Source organism: Leucoraja erinacea, unplaced genomic scaffold (assembly GCF_028641065.1).
Source record: "Leucoraja erinacea ecotype New England unplaced genomic scaffold, Leri_hhj_1 Leri_675S, whole genome shotgun sequence".
NCBI classification, from domain to species: domain Eukaryota; kingdom Metazoa; phylum Chordata; class Chondrichthyes; order Rajiformes; family Rajidae; genus Leucoraja; species Leucoraja erinaceus.
In genome coordinates, this window is record NW_026576592.1 from 47873 (window position 1) to 67816 (window position 19944).

Genomic DNA, 19944 nt, shown 5'->3' on the forward strand with positions numbered 1-19944 from the left:
AAGTGAGATCGACCGATTGACCAAATGGTGCCAGCACAGTAACCTGGCTCTCAAACGCCAGCAAAACCAAGGAACTGATTGTGCACTTTGGAAGGGGAAGGATGAGGACCCACAATCCAGTGGGCGCAGCATGGACTATCCATCGCGGAGCGGGCGATCCCTTGCCGGGGATCCTTAGAAGTGCTCCGATCGCTGGCCCGCGGACTACGACATCCGGAAGCCGCGGTCTGCGGAGCTTCTAGCCGCGGGTGCGGTGTGGACTTTAAGAGCTCCAACCACCGGCCTGCAGCCTATAACATCGTGAAGCCCCGGTCTCCGGTAGGAAGCAGCCAATTCGGGACCTCCAAGCCGCGGAGTGTCCGCCCGTCCCGGCGTCGGAGTTTCGACCACCCCCATGAGAGAGCCTGTACGTCGGACCACCCATAGCGGCGACTGCGGAGGGTTCATGGCCCCGACCACGGATGAACAAAGGAGGAGGACTGACAACGTTATTGCCTTTCACCACAGTGAAGAATGTTGATTCCACTGTGCTGGATGTTAATGTTATATTCTATTGTGTATTGTGCTCTATTTGATTGTGTGGGTGCATGTACCCACACAATCAAATTATCGCGTTTGCTCGCTGAATTTCATCAAAAGTAAGTCAATAATGCCTTACTTTTGATGAAATTCAGCAATATAATTCCCGATATTTTGGACCTTTAAATCTCCACGGCAAATGTCTGCTGTTCACTTCCGCTGTTTTTCCACCTTCAGTTCCCTCTTGTAATTACCTTACTTTCTATCTTTTTTTTTGCCTGAAAATTTAGGTCGCTGTGCTTCACGGTCACCCCGACTGGCACAGAAAATTTCAGCTCAAATATCGGCCGTTTTCCACGTTTTTAACGGGTGTGAAAGTGCGTGTTTACCCATTCACCAACATGTACCGGAAGTGACATATGTCCTCCAGTTAAATTTTTCGGTCACGTGAGGGGGGATCTACGCTCATTTGACCCTATATGTATTTGTGTGAGTGAGTCACAAGCCTGGATGAGTGTGAGTGTGTCATGAGCCTGGGTGAGTGTGTGTCACTGGTGTGTGTTTGTGTCACTAGTGTGTATGCCACTAATGAATGTGTCACTAGTAAGCATATATGTCACTAGTGTGTGAGTGTCATTAGTATGTGTGCGTGTCACTAGTGCGTGTGTCACTAGTGTGTGAGTGTGTCGCTAGCGTGTCACTAGTGTGTGAGTGTGTCACTAGTGTGTGTGTCACTAGTGTGTGAGTGTGTCGCTAGCGTGTCACTAGTGTGTGAGTGTGTCACTGGTTTGAGTGTGCCACTAGTGTGTGTGTCACTACTAGTGTGTGAGTGTCACCAGTGTGTGAGTGTGTCACTAGTGTGTGAGTGTGTCACTAGTGTGTCACTAGTGTGTGAGTGTGTCACTAGTGTGTGAGTGTGTCACTAGTTTGAGTGTGTCACTAGTGTGTGAGTGTGTCACCAGTGTGTCACTAGTGTGTCACTAGTGTGTCACTAGTGTGTGAGTGTGTCACTAGTGTGTGAGTGTATCACCAGTGTGTCACTAGTGTGTGAGTGTGTCACCAGTGTGTGTGTGTCACTAGTGTGTGAGTGTGTCACTAGTGTGTGAGTGTCACTGTGTGAGTGTCAGTGTGTGAGTGTGTCACTAGTGTGTGAGTGTCACTAGTGTGTGTGTGTCACTAGTTTGAGTGTGTCACTAGTGTGTGAGTGTGTCACTAGTGTGTGAGTGTATCGCCAGTGTGTCACTAGTGTGTGAGTGTATCACCAGTGTGTCACTAGTGTGTGAGTGTATCACCAGTGTGTGAGTGTGTCACCAGTGTGTGACCAGTGTGTGAGTGTGTCACCAGTGTGTCACCAGTGTATCACCAGTGTGTGACCAGTGTGTGAGTGTGTCACTAGTGTGTCACTAGCCTGGCTACGTTCCGGCTTCACGCACACTCCACGCCGCGCCATCGCCGCTAGGCCTTGCCGTTATGGCAACCGGGGGCGCATGCGCGGCCCCTCCCGCCCCCGGGGCACGTCACGGGGCGGCGGCGCATGCGCTAGTATGTCACGTCACGTCTCCGGTCCCGCGGGACCGCGCACGTCCCCCCGCCCCCCCCCCCAGTCCCGGCGCCGCGCGGACAGTGGACGATGGGCGAGACCGAGCGGGAGACCGAGACTCTGTGGCGGCGGCTGCGGGGGGCGACCGGGCGGAGGCTGCGGGCCTTCAACACCATGCGGGGTGACAAGCACCGTCACCCCCACCCTCCCCCCACCCTCACCCCCACCCCCACCCCCACCCCCACCCCCACCCCCACCCCCACCACTAGCATCCCCACCCCCACCACCCCTGTCCCCCACCCCCACCCCCACCCTCACCCCCCCTCACCCCCACCCCCACCCCCACCCCCCCCAACACCCCCCCCCCCCCCCCCCCCCCCCCCCCCCCACCCCCACCCCCCCCCCCCCCCCCCCCCCCCCACCCCCCCCCCCCCCCCCCCCCCCCCCACCCCCCCCCCCCACCCCCTCCCCCTCCCCCCTATCCCCACCCCCTCACCCCCTCACCCCCACCCCCTAGTGTGTCACCCTCACCCCCACCCCTCACCCCCATCCCCACCCCCCCCCCTGTCACCCCCCACCCCCTCCCCCTCACCCCCATCCCCCACCCCCACCCTCACCCCCCACCCCCTCACCCCCATCCCCCACCCCCACCCTCACCCCCCCCCCCCCACCCCCACACCCCCACCCCCTCACCCCCACCCCCTCACCCCCATCCCACCCCCTCACCCCCACCCCCACCCCTATCCCCACCCCCCACCCTCACCCCCACCCCCACCCCCTCACCCTCACCCCCCCCCCACCCCCTCACCCCCATCCCCACCCCCACCCCCACCCCCACCCTCACCCTCACCCTCACCCTCACCCTCACCCTAACCCCAACCCCAACCCCTAACCCTAACCCCAACCCTAACCCTAACCCTAACCCCCACCCTAACCCCAACCCCACCCCCAACCCCAAACCCCACACCCCAACCCACCCCCCACCCCCACCCCCCCTCACCCCCCACGCCCCTCACCCCCACCCCCCCCCCCCCTCACCCCCCACCCCCCCCCACCCTCACCCCCTCACCCCCCCCCCCCCACCCTCACCCCCACCCCCCCCCCCCACCCTCACCCCCCCCCCCCCACCCCCCCACACACCCCCACCCCCCCCCCCTCCCCCACCCCCACCCCCCCCCTCCCCCTCACCCCCACCCCCACCCTCACCCTCCTCCCCCCCTCACCCCCCCCCCCTCCCCCTCCCCCCCCACCCCCACCCCCCTCATCCTCACACCCCCCCACAGACACCCCCCCCTCCCCCTCACCCCTACCCCCACCCCCTCATCCTCAACCCCACCCCCACCCTCACCCTCACCCCCACCCCCCCACCCCCTCACCCCCCCCCACCCCCACCCCTCTCACCCCCCCCCACCCCCACCCCCTACCCCCACCCCCACCCCCACCCCCCCACCCCCCCCCCCCCCCCCACCCCCACCCCACCACCCCCCACCCCCACCCCACCCCTACCGCCCCACCCCCACCCCCCCCTCGCCCCCACCCCCACCCCCCCCCCCCCCTCACCCCCCACCCCCACCCCCACCCCCACCCCCACCCCCACCCCCACCCTCAGCTCCACCCCCCCCACCAACCCACACCCCCCCCACACCCCCACCCCCACCCCCACCCCACCCCCACCCCCACCCCCACCCCCCCCCCACCCCCAACCCCACCCCCACCCCCACCCCCACCCCTCACCCCCACCCCCACCCCCACCCCACCCCCACCCCCACCCCCTCACCCCCACCCCCACCCCCACCCCCCACCCCCACCCTCACCCCCACCCCCACCCCATCCCCCACCCCCACCCTCACCCTCACCCCCACCCTCACCCCCACCCCCCCACCCCCCCCACCCCCCCCCCCACCCCCACCCCCACCCCCCCCCCCCCCCCACCCCCCCCCACCCCCACCCCCACCCTCACCCCCACCCCCCCCCCCCTCACCCCCCACCCCCACCCCAACCACACCACCCCCCCACACCCACCCCCCCCACCACCCCCCCCACCCCCCCCCGCCCACCCTCACACCCCCCCCCACCCCCCACCCCCACCCCACCCTCCCCCACTCACCCCCCCCACCCCCCCCACCCCCCCACCCCCCCACCCCACACCCACCCTCACCCTCACCCCCACCCCCCCCCTCACCCCTACCCCCCCCCCCCCCTCATCCTCACCCCCACCCTCCCCCCCCCCCCCCCCCTCCCCCCCCCCCCCCCCCCCCCCCCCCCCCCCCCCCCCCCCCCCCCCCCCCCCCCCCCCCCCCCCCCCCCCCCCCCCCCCCCCCCCCCCCCCCCCCCCCCCCCCCCCCCCCCCCCCCCCCCCCCCCCCCCCCCCCCCCCCCCCCCCCCCCCCCCCCCCCCCCCCCCCACCCCCCACCCCCCACCCCACCCCCCCCCCACCCCCCACCCCCACCCTCACCCCCACCCCCACCCTCTCACCCCCACCCCCACCCCCCCACCCCCCACTCCCCCCCCACCCCCCCACCCCCCCCCCCCACCCCCCACCCCCCCCCCCCCCCCCCTCCACCCCCACCCCCCCCCCCCCCCCCCCCCCCCCCCCCCCCCCCCCCCCCACCCCCCCCCCCCCCCACCCCCACCCCACACACCCCAACCCCCCACCCCCCACAACCCCCACCCCACCCCACCCCCACCCCCCCCCACCCCACCCCCCACCCCCACCCCCCCCCCCCCCACCCCTCACCCTCACCCCCCCCCCCCCCCCCACCCCCCCCCCCCCCCCCCCCCCCACCCCCACCCCCCCCCCCCCCCCCCCCCCCCACACCCCCCCCACCCCCCACCCCTCCCCCCCCCCCCCCCTCCCCCCCCCCCCCCCCCCCCCCCCCCCCCCACCCCCCCCCCCCCCCCCACCCCCCACCCCCCCCCCCCCCCCCCCACCCCCCCCCCCCCCACCCCACCCCCCCACCCCACCCCCCCACCCCCACCCCCCCCTCACCCCTCACCCCCCCCTCACCCCCCACCCCCACCCCTCACCCCCACCCTGTGTACATTATATATGTGTGTGTGTTCACATATACTTATATGTATATATGTGTGCGTATACACTTTATATATGTGTGTGTGTGTGTGTGTATACATTATATATATTTATATATATATATGTGTGTACACCCGTGTAAGAATGAGCTGCAGATGCTGGTTTACACCAAAGATGAAGATAGACACAAAATGCTGGAGTAATTCAGCGGGACAGGCATCATCTGTGGAGAGAAAGATTGGGTGATGTTTCAGGTCGAGACCCTTCAGATTCAGATATATGTTCATATATATTTGGTGAATGGTGGTGAATCTGTGGGATTCATTGCCACAGACGGCGGTGGAGACCAAGTCAGTGGATATTTTCAAGGCAGAGATAGATAGAATCTTGACTGGTACAGGTTTATACACACGCACAAACACTCTGAACGTTTGTTTCTAGTTTATTATATTGTTTACAGTGCACCATGTTTACATATTGTGTTGTGCTGCTGCAAGTTAGAATGTCATTGATCTATCTGGGACAATAAAACACTCTTGACTCTTGTAAAGGTCCTGTCCCACTTGCCGATTTTTTTCAGCGGCTGCCACCATCGTATCATTGTCGCCAAAATATTTTGAACATTTCAAAATCCAGCAGCGACATAAAAAATGTTGCGACGCTTGAAAAAACACATCAAAACATCATCACGCTGCAAATGTTTCGGTGACCCGATGCGCCAGTCAATGATGCCAGCAGTCGCCGAAAAAATCGGCAAGTGAATGTCATGGTTGTGAGTCGGTTAACGAGACGGTGCTAACTCTTGGTGTTGTTTCCGTGGTCGGGTGTGCGCAGGGAAGGAGGTGAAGCGGGGGGAGTTCTGGGACGTGGTGGTCATCACGGCTGCCGATGGGCGTCAGGAACATGCGTTCGTGCAGCAGATTGCCAGCAAGCTGCAGAGGAAGGAACTACCCTGCGGCATCCCCTATCACGTCTTTGCGGATCCTCCAGGACCCAAAATAGGTACGGGTCGTCATGGATATTTCATGCTTCTTGAGGTTATGGGAGCAGAATTGGGCCATTCGGCCCATCAAGTCTCCTCCGCCTTGTACTATTCTTTCCCTCCTAAAGTTCTCTCCGGTTTCCACTACCTGCTATATTTTCACTGAACAAAGCTTCAATGTCCTAGTGTTTAAGAAAGAACTGCAGATGCTGGAAAAACCGAAGGTAGACAAAAATGCTGGAGAAACTCAGCGGGTGAGGCAGCATCTATGGAGCGAAGGAATATGTGACGTTTCGGGTAGAGACTGAATGTGTGACGTTTCGGGTCTGAAGAAGGGTCTCGACCCGAAACGTCACCTATTCCTTCAACGTCCTGGCGGTCATGGGGAGAAAGTGCAAACTCCGTACAGACAGCACCCATAGTCAGGATCAAACCCGGGTCTAAAGAAATTCCTCCTCATCTCCTTCCTAAAGGAACGTTCTTTAATTCTGAGGCTGTGCCCTCTGGTCCTAGACTCTCCAACTAGTGGAAACATCCTCCCCACATCCACTCTATCCAGGCCTTACACTATTCTGTATGTTTCAGTGAGGTCCCCCTCATCCTTCTAAACTCCAGCGTGATCCAGTGCCGTCAAACACTCATCGTATGTTAACCCTCATTCCTGGGATCATTCTTGTAAACCACCTCTGGACCCTCTCCAGAGCCAGTACATCCTTCCTCAGATACGGGGCCCAGAACTGCTCACAATAGACCAGCGTCGTATACAGCCTCAGCATTACATCCCTGTTTTTGTATTCTAGCCCTCTTGAAATAAATTCCAGCATTGAGTTTGCTTTCTTTACTAACGATTCGACTTGCAGATTAACTTTTTGGGAATCCTGCACCAGCACTCCCGAGTCCCTTTGCACCTCTGATTTCTGGATTCTCTCCCCATTAAGAAAATATTCCACAGATTCACCACCCTCCGACTAAAGAAATTTCTCCTCATCTCCTTCCTAAAAGAATGTCCTTTTTTCACACAGAGAGTGGTGAATCTCTAGAACTCTCTGCCACAGAGGGTAGTTGAGGCCAGTTCATTGGCTATATTTAAGAGGGAGTTAGATGTGGCCCTTGTGGCTAAGGGGATCAGGGGGTATGGAGAGAAGGCAGGTACGGGATACTGAGTTGGTTGATCAGCCATGATCATATTGAATGGCGGTGCAGGCTCGAAGGGCCGAATGGCCTACTCCTGCACCTAATTTCTATGTTTCTATGTCCTTTAATTCTGATTTCTGGATTCCCACCCCATTTGGAAAGTAGTCTATGCCTTTATTCCTACGACCAAAATGCGTGACTCCACACTTTGCTCCACTATATTCCATCTGCCACTTCTCTGCCCGCTCTCCCAACCTGTCCAAGTCCTTCTGCAGAGTCCCTGCTTTCTCTACACTACCTGCCCCTCCACCTACTTCTGTATCATCTGCAAACTTGGCCACAAAGCCTTCAATCCCCTCGTCCGAGTGATTAATATACAAGGGTTGTGAATTTGCCTGCTGGGCAACTCCAGGATATTGTTATTGATCATTGTTTTCTCTGCTCAGGAAATGGCGGCTCCACTCTTCATGCTCTGCTCTGCTTACAAGAACTCTACGGAGACAAGATGGACAGCTTCAAGGTTCTACTGATCCACGCTGGTAAACACAATCATCGTTAACTGGCAAATCCTTTAATTAGCTTGGAATCGAAACAGACAATAGGTGCAGGAGTAGAGGCCATTCGGCCCTTCAAGCCAGCACCGCTATTCAATGTGATCATGGCTGATCATCCCCAATCAGTATCCCGTTCCTGCCTTCTCCCCATATCCCCTGACTCCGCTATCTTTAAGACCCCATCTAGCTCTCTCTTGAAAATATCCAGAGAACCGGCCTCCACCGCCCTCTGAGGCAGAGAATTCCACAGACTCGCCACTCTCTGTGTGAAAAGGTGTTTCCTCATCTCCGTTCTAAATGCCTTGCTCCTTATTCTTAAACTGTGGCCCTGGTTTTGGTCTTCCCCAACATCAGGAACATGCTAGCATTTCCAAAGCCTTAATAATCTTCTATGTTTCAATAAGATATCCTCTCATCCTTCTAACTTCCAGAGTATACAAGCCCAGCCGCTCCATTCTCCCAGCATATGACATTCCCGCCATCCCAGGAATTAATCTTGTGATCACTGCAGACACCTCCAACTCTGACCAGCCCAGAGCAGAATTAGTCCAGGCAGCCCATCGAGTCTAGTCTGCCATACGACCATGGCTAATCTATCTCTCCCTCTCAACCCCATCTGCCCATAACCTTTGACACCCTTCCAAATCAAAAACCTGTCAATCGATGCGTTAAATATACCCACTGACTAAAGACGCCTCCACCGCCGTCTGTGGCAATGCATTCCACAGATTCACCACCCTCTGGTTAAAGAAATTCTTCCTCATCTCCATTCTAAAGGTGCATCCTTTTATTCCGAGGCTGTACCCTCTGGCCCTGGACTCTCTGATCGTAGAGTAGCAAAAACGTCCCCTCCACATTCAATCTCTCTATTTCACAGCCTATTGATGCTTTGTTAAATCTGAAAGAACAAACTAGGCTGAATATACTCAGCAGGCCAGGCAGCTTCTGTGGAGAGAGACTTGGGGTTAATGTTCTGACTCAAAGAGGTACTGATCTTACTACAATCGGCAGTCTCTGCTGTAGACTAAAACCGACACAAACGTTCCCTGTTTCTCTCTCCATGGATCCCTGAGATGGCGGGACTGTCATATGAGGAAAGATTGAAAAGACTAGGCTTGTATTCACTGGAGTTTAGCAGGATGAGGGGCTATCTTATTGAAACATATAAAATTATAAAAGGACTGGACAAGCTAGATGCAGGAAAAATGTTCCCAATGTTGGGCGAGTCCAGAACCAGGGGCCACAGTCTTAGAATAAAGGGGAGGCCATTTAAGACTGAGGTGAGAAAAAAAATTTTCACCCAGAGAGTTGTGAATTTATGGAATTCCCTGCCACAGAGGGCAGTGGAGGCCAAGTTACTGGATGGATTTAAGAGAGTGTTAGATAGAGCTCTAGGGGCTAGTGGAGTCGAGGGATATGGGGAGAAGGCAGGAACGGATTATTGATAGGGGACAATCAGCCATGATCACAATGAATGGCGGTGCAGGCTCGAAGGGCCGAATGGCATCCTCCTGCACCTATTGTCTATGTTTCTATGGAAGCTGCCCGACCTGCTGAATGTTTCCAGCCTATTTGGTAAAGATAATAAATTGTCCATTGTATGTAGTATAATGCTAGTCATAGTATCATAGTGGTACAGTATGGAAACAGGCCCTTCGGCCCACACGGCCAACATATCACAGCTACACTAGTCCCACCTGCCTGCGCTTGGCCCATATCCCTCCAAATCTGTCCTATCCATGTACCTGTCTAACTGCTTCTTAAATGCTGCTGTATGCGGATCGCTGGTCGGCACGGATTCGGTGGGCCGAAGGGCCTGTTTCCACACTATATCTGTAAATGTAACTAAACTAAGCCCCGAATGTTTGCAGGTTCCCCCCGTGACTGCGTGGGTTTCCTCCGGGTGCTCCGGTTTCCCAGTGCGGGGGACGGGTGGGTTAATTGCCCCTCATTGTGTGTAGGGGAGGGGGGAGTTGATGGGAATGGGACCGCGTGGGTTTCTCCTGGAGCCCCGGTTTCCAGCCACGTACCAAACACCTGCGGTTCGGTGGGTTAATCAGACACTCGTTCATAAATGATAGCAGCAGAATTACGCCATTCGGCCCATCGAGTCTACTCCGCCATTCAATCATGGCTGATCTATCTCTCCCTCCTAACCCCATTCTCCTGCCTTCTCCCCATAACCCCCGACACCCGTCGATGCGGACACGATGGGCCGAAGGGCCTGTCATAAGCATACTTTATCAACATACGAGGAATTTGATTTGCCGTACAGTCACACCAATAAAAAGCAACAAGACACACAAAACACATTTTGACATAAGCATCCACCACAGTGACTCCTCCACATTCCTCACTGTGATGGAAGGCGACAAAAAGTTCAATCTCTTCCCCTCTTTGTCCCCCAGCGGTCGGGGGCTTCTAACCTTCCGTTGCCGGGACGATCTCACTCCCGTAGCGGGCGCTGGGCCTCCTTGTCGGGGCGATCAAGTTCCTGCATCGGTGAGGGGGGGGGGGGAATCTCAGCTCCCCCCGCGCCGGGCGATCTGACCCCTGGTCGGGGCTGGTCGAACATCGTGCGGCTTTTGGCTTCCCGACGCCGGTCTCATCCCGAGACTGCGAGCTCCTCGATGGTGAAATCCGCAGGCCGCAGTTGGAGCGTCGATCCCAGGCAATGGATCGATCCCCGATGGTCAGTCCACGGCCCCGCGGTGGGGCTCAAAGTCAGTCCCGAGGAAGGCCGCCAGCTCCATGATGTTAGGCCACAGAGCGACCAGAGATACGATCCGGAAAACAATCGCATCTCCAGCAAGGTAAGAGAATGAACAAAACTTTCCCCCGATCCCCTCCCTCACCCCCCACATAAAACAAACCAGAGAACATTTACACAAACTTTTAAAACACATTGAAAATAACAAAGAAAGACAAAAAGGGCAAACAGACTGTTGGCGAGGCTGCCATGGCAGCGCCACCTGGTGGAATATCTCTAAACTCTGCGCTGTATCTGTAAACTGAATGAAACTAAGCCTATGTTTGTATGTTTCTTGTGACAGGAGGCTCCAGCCAGCGGTTGCCGAGTGCCAGTGCCCTGGGGAAGGTGTTCATGGCAGTGCCAGTGGGCTGCCCGGCCTACCAGATGCTGGAGCTGAAGCTGGCCATGTACGTGGACCTTCCAGCCGGCATGGCCCCGGGAGTGCTGGTCACCTGTGCCGATGATGTCGAGGTGTACAGCCTGCCCCAGGCCGGGGCCCTGGCCTTAGACAGGCCCGGTGTCACCGCGCTTGCCCACCCCTCGCCACTGGGCATTGGCACCGGGCACGGTGTGTTTGTGCTGGGGCCTGGGGTCTGGGGAGGGGCCGAGCTGGAGTGGGGGCCCTGCCGCCTCTTCCTGCACAAGCCCAGCGTCGAGGCCATGCTGGAGGTCGGAGCCACATGCGGGCCCCACTCCGACCACGTCTACACCGACAGCATCTTCTACCTGGACCGACCCACCTGCCGGGGACTCCTGCACGCCCTGCAGCAAGGCCCCGGCCTGCAGTGTGAGCTCGATGCCTATGGGGACTTCCTGCCGGCTCTAGGCCCCAGCCGGGGAGAGGGGCTGGGGGAAGGGGAGAGGCCCCTGCTCCACAGGGCTGTCACTGCTGCTCTCCGCGGGACCCCGCTACATGTCGCCGCCCTCAATAACTCGGCCTTCTACCACCTGGGCACGGCACCCGAGTACCTGCACCATCTTACCAGCCCAGCTGGGGGTCTGTGGGGCCTGCTGCCCCAGGCCCAGGGCCCCGCCACTGGCCCTGACCACAGCTCCCAACACCAGGGCTCCAGGCCCGAGCCTTATCCTGGGCCTGACACACACTCCCACACCCCTAGGCCCGACCACCAAGGCCCTGATCCCAAATCATTCTCCCAGGCCCTCGGGCCTGCCGTTGGCCCTGTGGACCCCAGCACCCACTCCCAGCCCCCTGGGCCCGTGGCCTGTGTGCTACGCAGCCTGCTGGGCACGGGGAGCGTGGTGTCACCAGGCAGTGTGGTGGAGTTCTCCCGGCTGGCCCAGGGCACCAGAGTGGGACCTGGCTGCATCGTCAGCGGCTGCAGCCTGGGGCCGGGTACTTCGGTGCCCGCTGGCACCTTCCTGCTGTCGGTGGGCATGCCAGGGGGCTTTGCCAGCGCAGCGCTGGGCACTGCCGACGACCCCAAGGCCAGTGTGGGCTCGCTGGGCGAGATCGAGGGTGTGCAGATACTGGGAGTGGGGCTAGACCGGGCAGCCCAGCTCCTGGGTCTGCCCCTCTCCCCCCGTCTCTTCTCCGGACCCCGACCCGGTCTCTGGAACGCCAGGCTGTTCCCGGGGCCCAGGCCCACCGCGCAGGAGTCGGCCACCGCCACCCTGGCCGTAGTGGACGTCCTGAGGGGAGGGTCAGCTGTCCAGCTGCCCACTGACCGGGGCCTGCTGTCCATCCAAGAGATGCTCCACGCCATGGATCTGCAAAGCACGCTGCGCTTCAGGGAGGAGCTGCTGCAGGAGCTCAGCCAGGCCGGGAATGGTGCAGCTGGGAATGGTGCAGCTGGGAATGATGCAGCTGGGAATGGTGCAGCCGGGAATGGTGCAGCCGGGAATGGTGCAGCCGGGAATGGTGCAGCCGGGAATGATGCAGCCGGGAATGACAGCCGGGAATGATGCAGCCGGAAATGATCCAGCCGGGAATGGTGCAGCTGGGAATGGTGCAGCTGGGAATGATGCAACTGGGAATCATGCAGCCGGGAATCATGCAGCTGGGAATGACAGCCGGGAATGATGCAGCTGGGGATCATGCAACTGGGAATCATGCAGCCGGAATGACAGCCGGGGAATGATGGCAGCCGGGAATGGTGCAGCTGGGAATTATGCAGCCGGGAATGACAGCCGGGAATGGTGCAGCTGGGAATGATGCAGCTGGGAATGGTTCAGCTGGGAATCATGCAGCCGGGAATGATGCAGCTGGGAATCATGCAACTGGGAATGGTGCAGCCGGGAATGACAGCCGGGAATGGTGCAGCTGGGAATCGTGCAGCTGGGAATGATGCATCTGGGAATGGTGCAACTGGGAATCATGCAGTCGGGAATGGTGCAACTGGGAATGATGCAGCCTGGAATGGTGCAGCCGGGAATGGTGTAACTGGGAATCAAGCAGCTGGGAATGGTGCAACTGGGAATCATGCAGTCGGAAATGGTGCAACTGGGAATGATGCAGCCTGGAATGGTGCAGCCGGGAATGGTGTAACTGGGAATCAAGCATCTGGGAATGGTGCAACTGGGAATCATGCAGTCGGGAATGATGCATCTGGGAATGGTGCAGCCCGGAATGATGTCACTGGGAATGATGCAGCCTGGAATAGTGCAGCTGGGAATGGTGCAGCTGCAACTGGAATGATGCAGCTCGCTGTGACCTGCCCCATATATCGCCAGGGTTCCACCTCACTGATGGAACAAACACATCACAACCTCACAAAGAAGTAGAAACACAAGAAGGATCCCGACACACAAAACGTCACCTATCCATGTTCTCCACAGATGCTGCCCAGCACTGACCCGCCATGAGTTACTCCAGCACTCTGTGAAACGTCACCTATCCATGTTCTCCACAGATGCCTGCCTGACCCAGCTGAGTTACCACAGCTGCCTGACCTGCTGAGTTTACTCCTGCATCTCTGTGAAACGTCACCTATCCAGGTGTCTCTCCATATAAATGTGACCAGCACTCTGTGAAACGCCACCTATCCATGTTCTCCACAGATGCTGCCTGACCCGCTGAGTTAATCCAGAACTCTGTGAAACGTCACCTATCCATGTTCTCCACAGATGCTGCCTGACCCGCTGAGTTACTCCAGCACTCTGTGAAACGTCACCTATCCATGTTCTCCACACAAATGCTGCTTAACCCACTGAGTTACTCCAACACTATTTTTTTAACGTTACAAATAAACTACATTTATTAAAGTATAAGGGAATATATTAAATGATTAATAAGGGTTTACATCAGTCTCAAGTCTCACGCTCTTTCACTTATGGGGACTCCCCCAATACCAACAGCAGGTGATAGCAACAAGCCTTTCAAGTGTCAGGAGTGTTTAGTTTAGAGATACAGCATAGAAACAGGCCCTTTGGCCCACCCAGACCGCACCAACCAACAATCGCCCCATAGAAACTACAGGCCGGTTAGTCTGACATCAGTGGTTGGCAACATTTTAGAGTATAAAGGATGAGGTTACGGAATACTTAGTTCACGATAAAATAGGCGGAAGTCAGCATGGCTTTGTGAAGGGGAGGTCTTGCTTGACAAATCTGTCATTTGAGGACAGACAAAGGAGAGTCAGTAAATGTTGTTTACTTAGATTTTCAGAAAGCCTTTGAGAAGATGCCACACGTGAGGCTGCTAAGGAAGATGAGAGCCCACGGTATCAAAGGGCAGATGCTTGCATGGAGCAGGTTGGCTGGATGGCAGAAGGCAAAGAGTGCCAATGAAGGGGGCCGTTTCTGGTTGGCTGCCAGTGACCAGCTGAGTTCCGCAGAGCTCGGTGTCGGGGCCACTACTCTTCATGTTGTATATTAATGATTTGGACGAGGGGATTGAAGGCTTTGTGGCCAGGTTTGTGGAAGATACGACAATCGGTGGAGGGGCAGGTTGTGTAGAGAAAGCAGGGACTCTGCAGAAGGACTTGGACAGGTTGGGAGAGCGGGCAGAGAAGTGGCAGATGGAATATAGTGTAGCAAAGTGTGGAGTCATGCATTGTGGTTGTAGGAATAACGGCGTAGACTAATTTCTAAATGGGGTGAGAATCGAGAAATCAGAATTAAAGGACATTCTTTTAGGAAGGAGATGAGAGATTTATTTAGTCAGAGGGTGGTGAATCTGTGGAATATTTTCTAAATGGGGAGAGAATCCAGAAATTGGAGGTGCAAAAGGACTTGGGAGCTGGTGCAGGATTCTCAAACAGTTAATCTGCAAGTCAGATTGCTAGTTAGTTAGTTATCCTTTATTGTCATTCAAACTTATTAGTTTGAACGAAATTGTGTACCTTGCAGCCATGACAGAAAATAAAGTAGCAAAACGCACAATGAACACAGTTTAACATCCACCACAGTGACTCCAGGCACCTCCTCACTGTGATGGAAGGCAAAAGTCCATGTCTCTTCCCTCCTTGTTCTCTCTCTGCGTTGAGGCGATCCAGGCTTTCGATGTTGTGACCCCGCTGGGTGATAGTAAGTTTCGCGGCCAGAATCCGAGCTCCGTGAACGGGCCGGTTCAAAATCCGTGGCCCGGGGCAGACGAAGCTGCCACCCTCCAGACCAGCGGACGAAGCTGTCGTTGCGGGAGCTCCGGAGAATCGGTCACCAACCTGGGACCTGCGACGTTGTCGTCCACTGGGCCCGCGGCTGAGGCTCCGAAATCGGGCCGTCGTCACCGCAGTGCCACCACAGACCCAAAGTCGGCCAGCTTCACGATGGTAAGTCCTGGCTCAGCCTCCGGAGCCTCTAGGTCAGTCCCAGTTGGAGGCCGCCAGCTCCACCATTAGGCCTCAGCACAGACGGAGACGGGGTTACGACAAATAAAACGTCGCATCCCCTTGAAGGAAGAGACTAAAACAAGTCCCCCCCCCCCACACATACACAACTAAAACTAAACTAAAACATACATCCAACAAGACAAAAGGAAATTTAAAAAAAGGAAAAGACAGGCGGACTGCAGGCGAACTGCAGCTGTTTGGGCAGTACCGACACTTCCGGAGCCTAACCATTTGCTTCAAGAAGGCAAATGCAATGCTAGCATTTATTTCAAGAGGGCTAGAATACAAAAACGGATGTACTGCTGAGGCTCTATAAGGCGCTGGTCAGGCCACATTTGGAATATTGTGAGCCATTTTGGGCCCTGTATCTAAGGAAGGATGTGCCGGCTCTGGAGAGGGTCCAGAGGAGGTTTACAAGAATGATCCCAGGAATGAGTGGGTTAACCTATGATGACCCTGGGCTTGTACTCGCTGGAGTTTAGAAGGATGAGGGGGAACCTCATTGAAACGTACAGAATAGTGAAAGGCCTGGATAGAGTGGATGTGGAGAGGATGTTTCCACTAGTGGGAGAGTCTAGGACCAGAGGTCACAGCCTCAAAATTAAAGGATGTTCCTTTAGGAAGGAGATGAGGAGGAATTTCTTTAGTCAGAGGGTGGGCAGGAGATTAGGAGGGAGAGAGATCAACCATGATTGAATGGTGAAGTAGACTTGATGGGCTGAATGGCCTGATTCTGCTCCTATCACTTATGAACTTACACTAGTTTTATGAAGTTTCTGTTTATGAGTATAGTGGCCAAGTATTCACATACAAGGAATTTGCCTTGGTGCTCCGCCCGCAACTAACAACATGACATACAGTGACAGTTAGGAATGACTCATAAAACATAAAACATTAATAATAAAACATTATTGATTAAATGTGAATTAAATAAAATACCAGAGCAAAAGGCTACAGATTTTTGGTTATTGAGTAGAGCTACTACTCGTGGATAAAAGCTGTTTTTATGTCTGGCTGTGCCAGCTTTGACAGTCCGGAGTCGCCTTCCAGAGGGAAGTGATTCAAAGAGTTTGTGGCCAGGGTGAGAGGGGTCAGAGATGATCTTGCCCGCTCGCTTCCTGGCCCTTGCAGTGTACAGTTCATCAATGGAGGGGAGGTTGCAGCCAATAACTATCTCAGCTGATCAGACAATTCGCTGCAGCTTGCGGATGCCGTGCTTGGTGGCTGAGCCAAACCAGACCATGATGGAGAAGGCGAGGACAGACTCTACGATGGCCGTGTAGAATTGGACCATCATTGTCTGTGGCAGATTTTGCAATGATGGTCCAATTTTATACAGCCATCGTACAGTCTGTCCTACAAACTAGGGACAATTTTTACAGAAGCCAATTAACGTGCAAACCTACACATCTTTGGAGTGTGGGAGGAAACTCACGCAGGTCACGGGGAGAACGTGCAAACTCCGTACAGACAGCACCTGTAATCAGGATGGAACCTGGGTCTCTGGCGCTGTGAGGCAGCAGCTCTACCCGCTGCACCACTGTGACGCCCCATGTTTAATGTCATGTTACCGCAAATGGAACAATTCTTACTTGCAGCATTGCTACAAGAATGTGAACTCATAGATAACATAAGCAAAAAATTAAAACCGTACAAAAGTCCATGTGCAATATTCGATAGATAATCAAAGAAAGAATTGATTTGATGGTACAACAAATATAGATAAGGCATGTAGACAAAAATGTTGGAGAAACTCAGCGGGTGAGGCAGTATCTAGATGCTTCCTCACCCACTGAGTTTCTCCTGTATTTTTGTCTACCTTCGATTTTTCCAGCATCTGCAGTTCTTTCTTAAACATAGATAAGACATGTAGTTTATTGTCCCGTGTACCGAGGTACAGTGAAAAGCTTTTGTTGCGTGCTATCCAGTCAGCGGAAAGACAATACATGATTACAATCGAGCCGTCCACAGTGTACAGATACAGGATAAGGGAATAACGTTTAGTGCAAGGTAAAGTGCGATCAAGGATAGTCCGAGGGTCACCAATGAGGTAGATGGGAGGTCAGGACCGCTCTCTAGTTGGTGAGAGGACGGTTCAGTTGCCTGATAACAGCCGGGAAGAAACTGTCCCTGAATCTGGAGGTGTGTGTTGGTTTTCACACTTCTGTACCTCTTGCCCGATGGGAGAGGGGAGAAGAGGGAGTGACTGGGGTGAGACTGGTCCTTGATGATGCTGCTGGCCTTGCCGAGGCAGCGTGAGGTGTAGATGGAGGCGATGGAAGGGAGGTTGGTTTGTGTGATGGTCTGGGCTGCGTCCACAATTGGCTGCAGTTTCATGTGGTCTTGGACGGAGCTGTTCCCAAACCGTGCTGGGATGTATCCCGATAAAATGCTCTCTGCGGTGCATCTGTGGTGATATGATGATTGTATTCCCTGCACGTTTTTATGAATAAAATGTATTTTTCAAATAAAGTAGCAAAAGAACCAATACTGCAAAAAAAAGGACTATTTCAGCACCTTGACCATCCCCAATTCGCCAACTGCCTTCCAATTGGGAGTAAATTCTATCCTGAAGAATCCTCTCCAATAGTTTCCCTTCCACTGATGTGAGGCTTCCAGTCTTTCAGTCCCTGGATTATCTGTGTTCCTTCTTAAACAAAGGTCATAAGTTATAGGAGTAGAATTAGGCCCTTCGGCCCATCAAGCCAACTCCACCATTCAATCATGGCTGATCTATCTCTCCCTCTGAACCTCATTCTCCTGCCTTCTCCCCATAACCTCTGACACCCGCACTAATCAACAATCTATCTATCTCTGCCTTAAATATACCCACTGACTTGTGGCCTCCACAGCCGTCTATGGCAAAGAATCCCACAGAAAGGGGCAACATTGGCCACTCTCCAGTCATCCAGGACCTCGCCTGTGGCTAGAGAAGATGCAAAGATCTTCGTCATGACCCCTGCAATCTCTTCTCTGACGGCACTGGGCCTGTACTCGCTGGAGTTTTTAGAAGGATGAGGGGGGACCTCATTGAAACATAGAATAGTGAAAGGCCTGGATAGAGTGGATGTGGAGAGGATGTTTCCACTAGTGGGAGAGTCTAGGACCAGAGGTCGCAGCCTCAGAATTAAAGGACGTTCTTTTAGGAAGGAGATGAGGAGGAATTTCTGGTGCAATTTGTGGAATTCTTTGTGGGAATCTTGTGAATCTGTGGAATTCTTTGCCACAGACGGCTGTGGAGGCAGTGGATATATTTAAGGCAGAAATAGATAGATTGTTGATTAGTGCGGGTGTCAGGGGTTATGGGGAGAAGGCAGGAGAATGGGGTTAGGAGGGAGAGATAGATCAGCCATGATTGAATGGCAGAGTAGACTTGATGGGCCGAATGGCCTAATTCTGCTCCTATCACTTAACTCTTACCTCTCTCAATAACCTGGGATAGATCCCATCAAATCCTGGGGATTTATCTGCCGTAATGCTCTTCAAGAAGCCCAACACCTCCTCCTCCTCCTCCATCTCGCCTGCTCTTGCACGTGGTTGCGCTCCACTCTGATCTCATGGCGGTGAGCTGGAGCCTCCTTGCATCCCAGTCATTGGTAAATCCACCCAGGAATTCTGGAGAAACTCACTCCAATAGTGAGGAGTCGGGGGGCTAGGTGCCTGAGCACAGAAACAGGCCCTTCGGCCCAACTCATCCATGCTGACCAAGATGCCCCATCTAAGATCCTATTCACCCATGCCTGGCCTTTCTTATTTCTTAGATCCCCTTCGGTCATGGTTGGCCATGGGTGTCTTCAGGGTTGGAGGACACCTGCCTGTGCGTGACTTTGTTTAACGTGGGGAGACTGGTGCACAGACAGCCACCCCACACGGTCCTTGACAGATCTGGGTCAGGGTCCAGTGGCGTGGAGTCCAAGACGACCGGAGACCCTTTTCTGCTGCAGCCTTCATCCGCATTCCCACCCATTGTAACGTTAGCTCCACTAAGGTCAGCCATCGTCCTCCGCCTGTTCCACCGTTGAGGTCTAGGTTGGATTGGCTCTTTGTCAGAGACTTCCCCCTCGACCTTACCGCCATGGGTGGCCCTACCAGGAGCATCGATAGCTCCAGACGGCATCGCTCTCAGGATCTCAGGTCTACACAAGATTCTCCACCACGACACGGTGCCAATCCACGGAATAGTAGGAACGGTCCATCTCCCCCTAAATCTTTGCCTGTACTGGTACAAATGTTATAATGCCTGCCTTATGTACCTGTCTAACTGTTTCTTAAACGTTGGGATAGTCCCAGCTTCAACTACCTCCTCTGGCAGCTCGTTCCATACACCAACGTTACCCTTCATGTTCCTATTTAATCTTCCCCCCACCTTAAACCTATTCCTTCTGCACCTTGCTTCTCCTACTCTGGGGCTAATACTCTGTGCATTCACCTTATCTATTTCTCTGTTAGACTACAGAGATACAGCACGGAAACAGGCCCTTCGGCCCACCGAGTCCACGCCGACCTGCGATCCCCGCACACACAGGGACAATTTACATTTACACCAAAGCCAATTCACCTACAAACCTGTACATCTTTGGAGTGTGGGAGGAAACCGGAGCATCCGGAGAAAACCCACGCAGGTCACGGGGAGAACATGCAA

The 19944-nt window shown here is 55.6% G+C and overlaps 2 protein-coding genes across 2 annotated transcripts in view; one reads left to right on the forward strand and one right to left on the reverse strand.

The window, feature by feature from the left end:
• The window catches only part of LOC129694450 (leucine-rich repeat and IQ domain-containing protein 3-like), a 31165-nt gene extending 29155 nt beyond the window's left edge, over positions 1-2010 (reverse strand). The window contains exon 1 of the mRNA XM_055631167.1: positions 1928-2010. Coding sequence (XP_055487142.1) covers positions 1928-1969 — 42 coding nt within the window. The 5' untranslated portion in view covers positions 1970-2010. The remainder of the gene's footprint in view (positions 1-1927) is intronic.
• A 115-nt stretch (positions 2011-2125) lies between these two features.
• Positions 2126-12586, forward strand: fpgt (fucose-1-phosphate guanylyltransferase). The gene is made up of 4 exons (XM_055631166.1): positions 2126-2240; positions 5925-6092; positions 7653-7745; positions 10814-12586. Exons 1-4 carry the CDS (start codon positions 2150-2152, stop codon positions 12433-12435), a joined length of 1974 nt encoding a protein of 657 aa, XP_055487141.1. The 5' UTR covers positions 2126-2149; the 3' UTR covers positions 12436-12586.
• Positions 12587-19944: the final 7358 nt, after the last annotated feature.

Bases quoted from the DNA above. Each gene is read 5' to 3' on its own strand.
- fpgt (XM_055631166.1), top strand. From the start codon at position 2,150: ATGGGCGAGACCGAGCGGGAGACCGAGACTCTGTGGCGGCGGCTGCGG. The intron at 2,241-5,924 runs GTGACAAGCACC...GGGTGTGCGCAG, and splicing joins GGCCTTCAACACCATGCGGG to GGAAGGAGGTGAAGCGGGGG. The intron at 7,746-10,813 runs GTAAACACAATC...TTCTTGTGACAG, and splicing joins GGTTCTACTGATCCACGCTG to GAGGCTCCAGCCAGCGGTTG.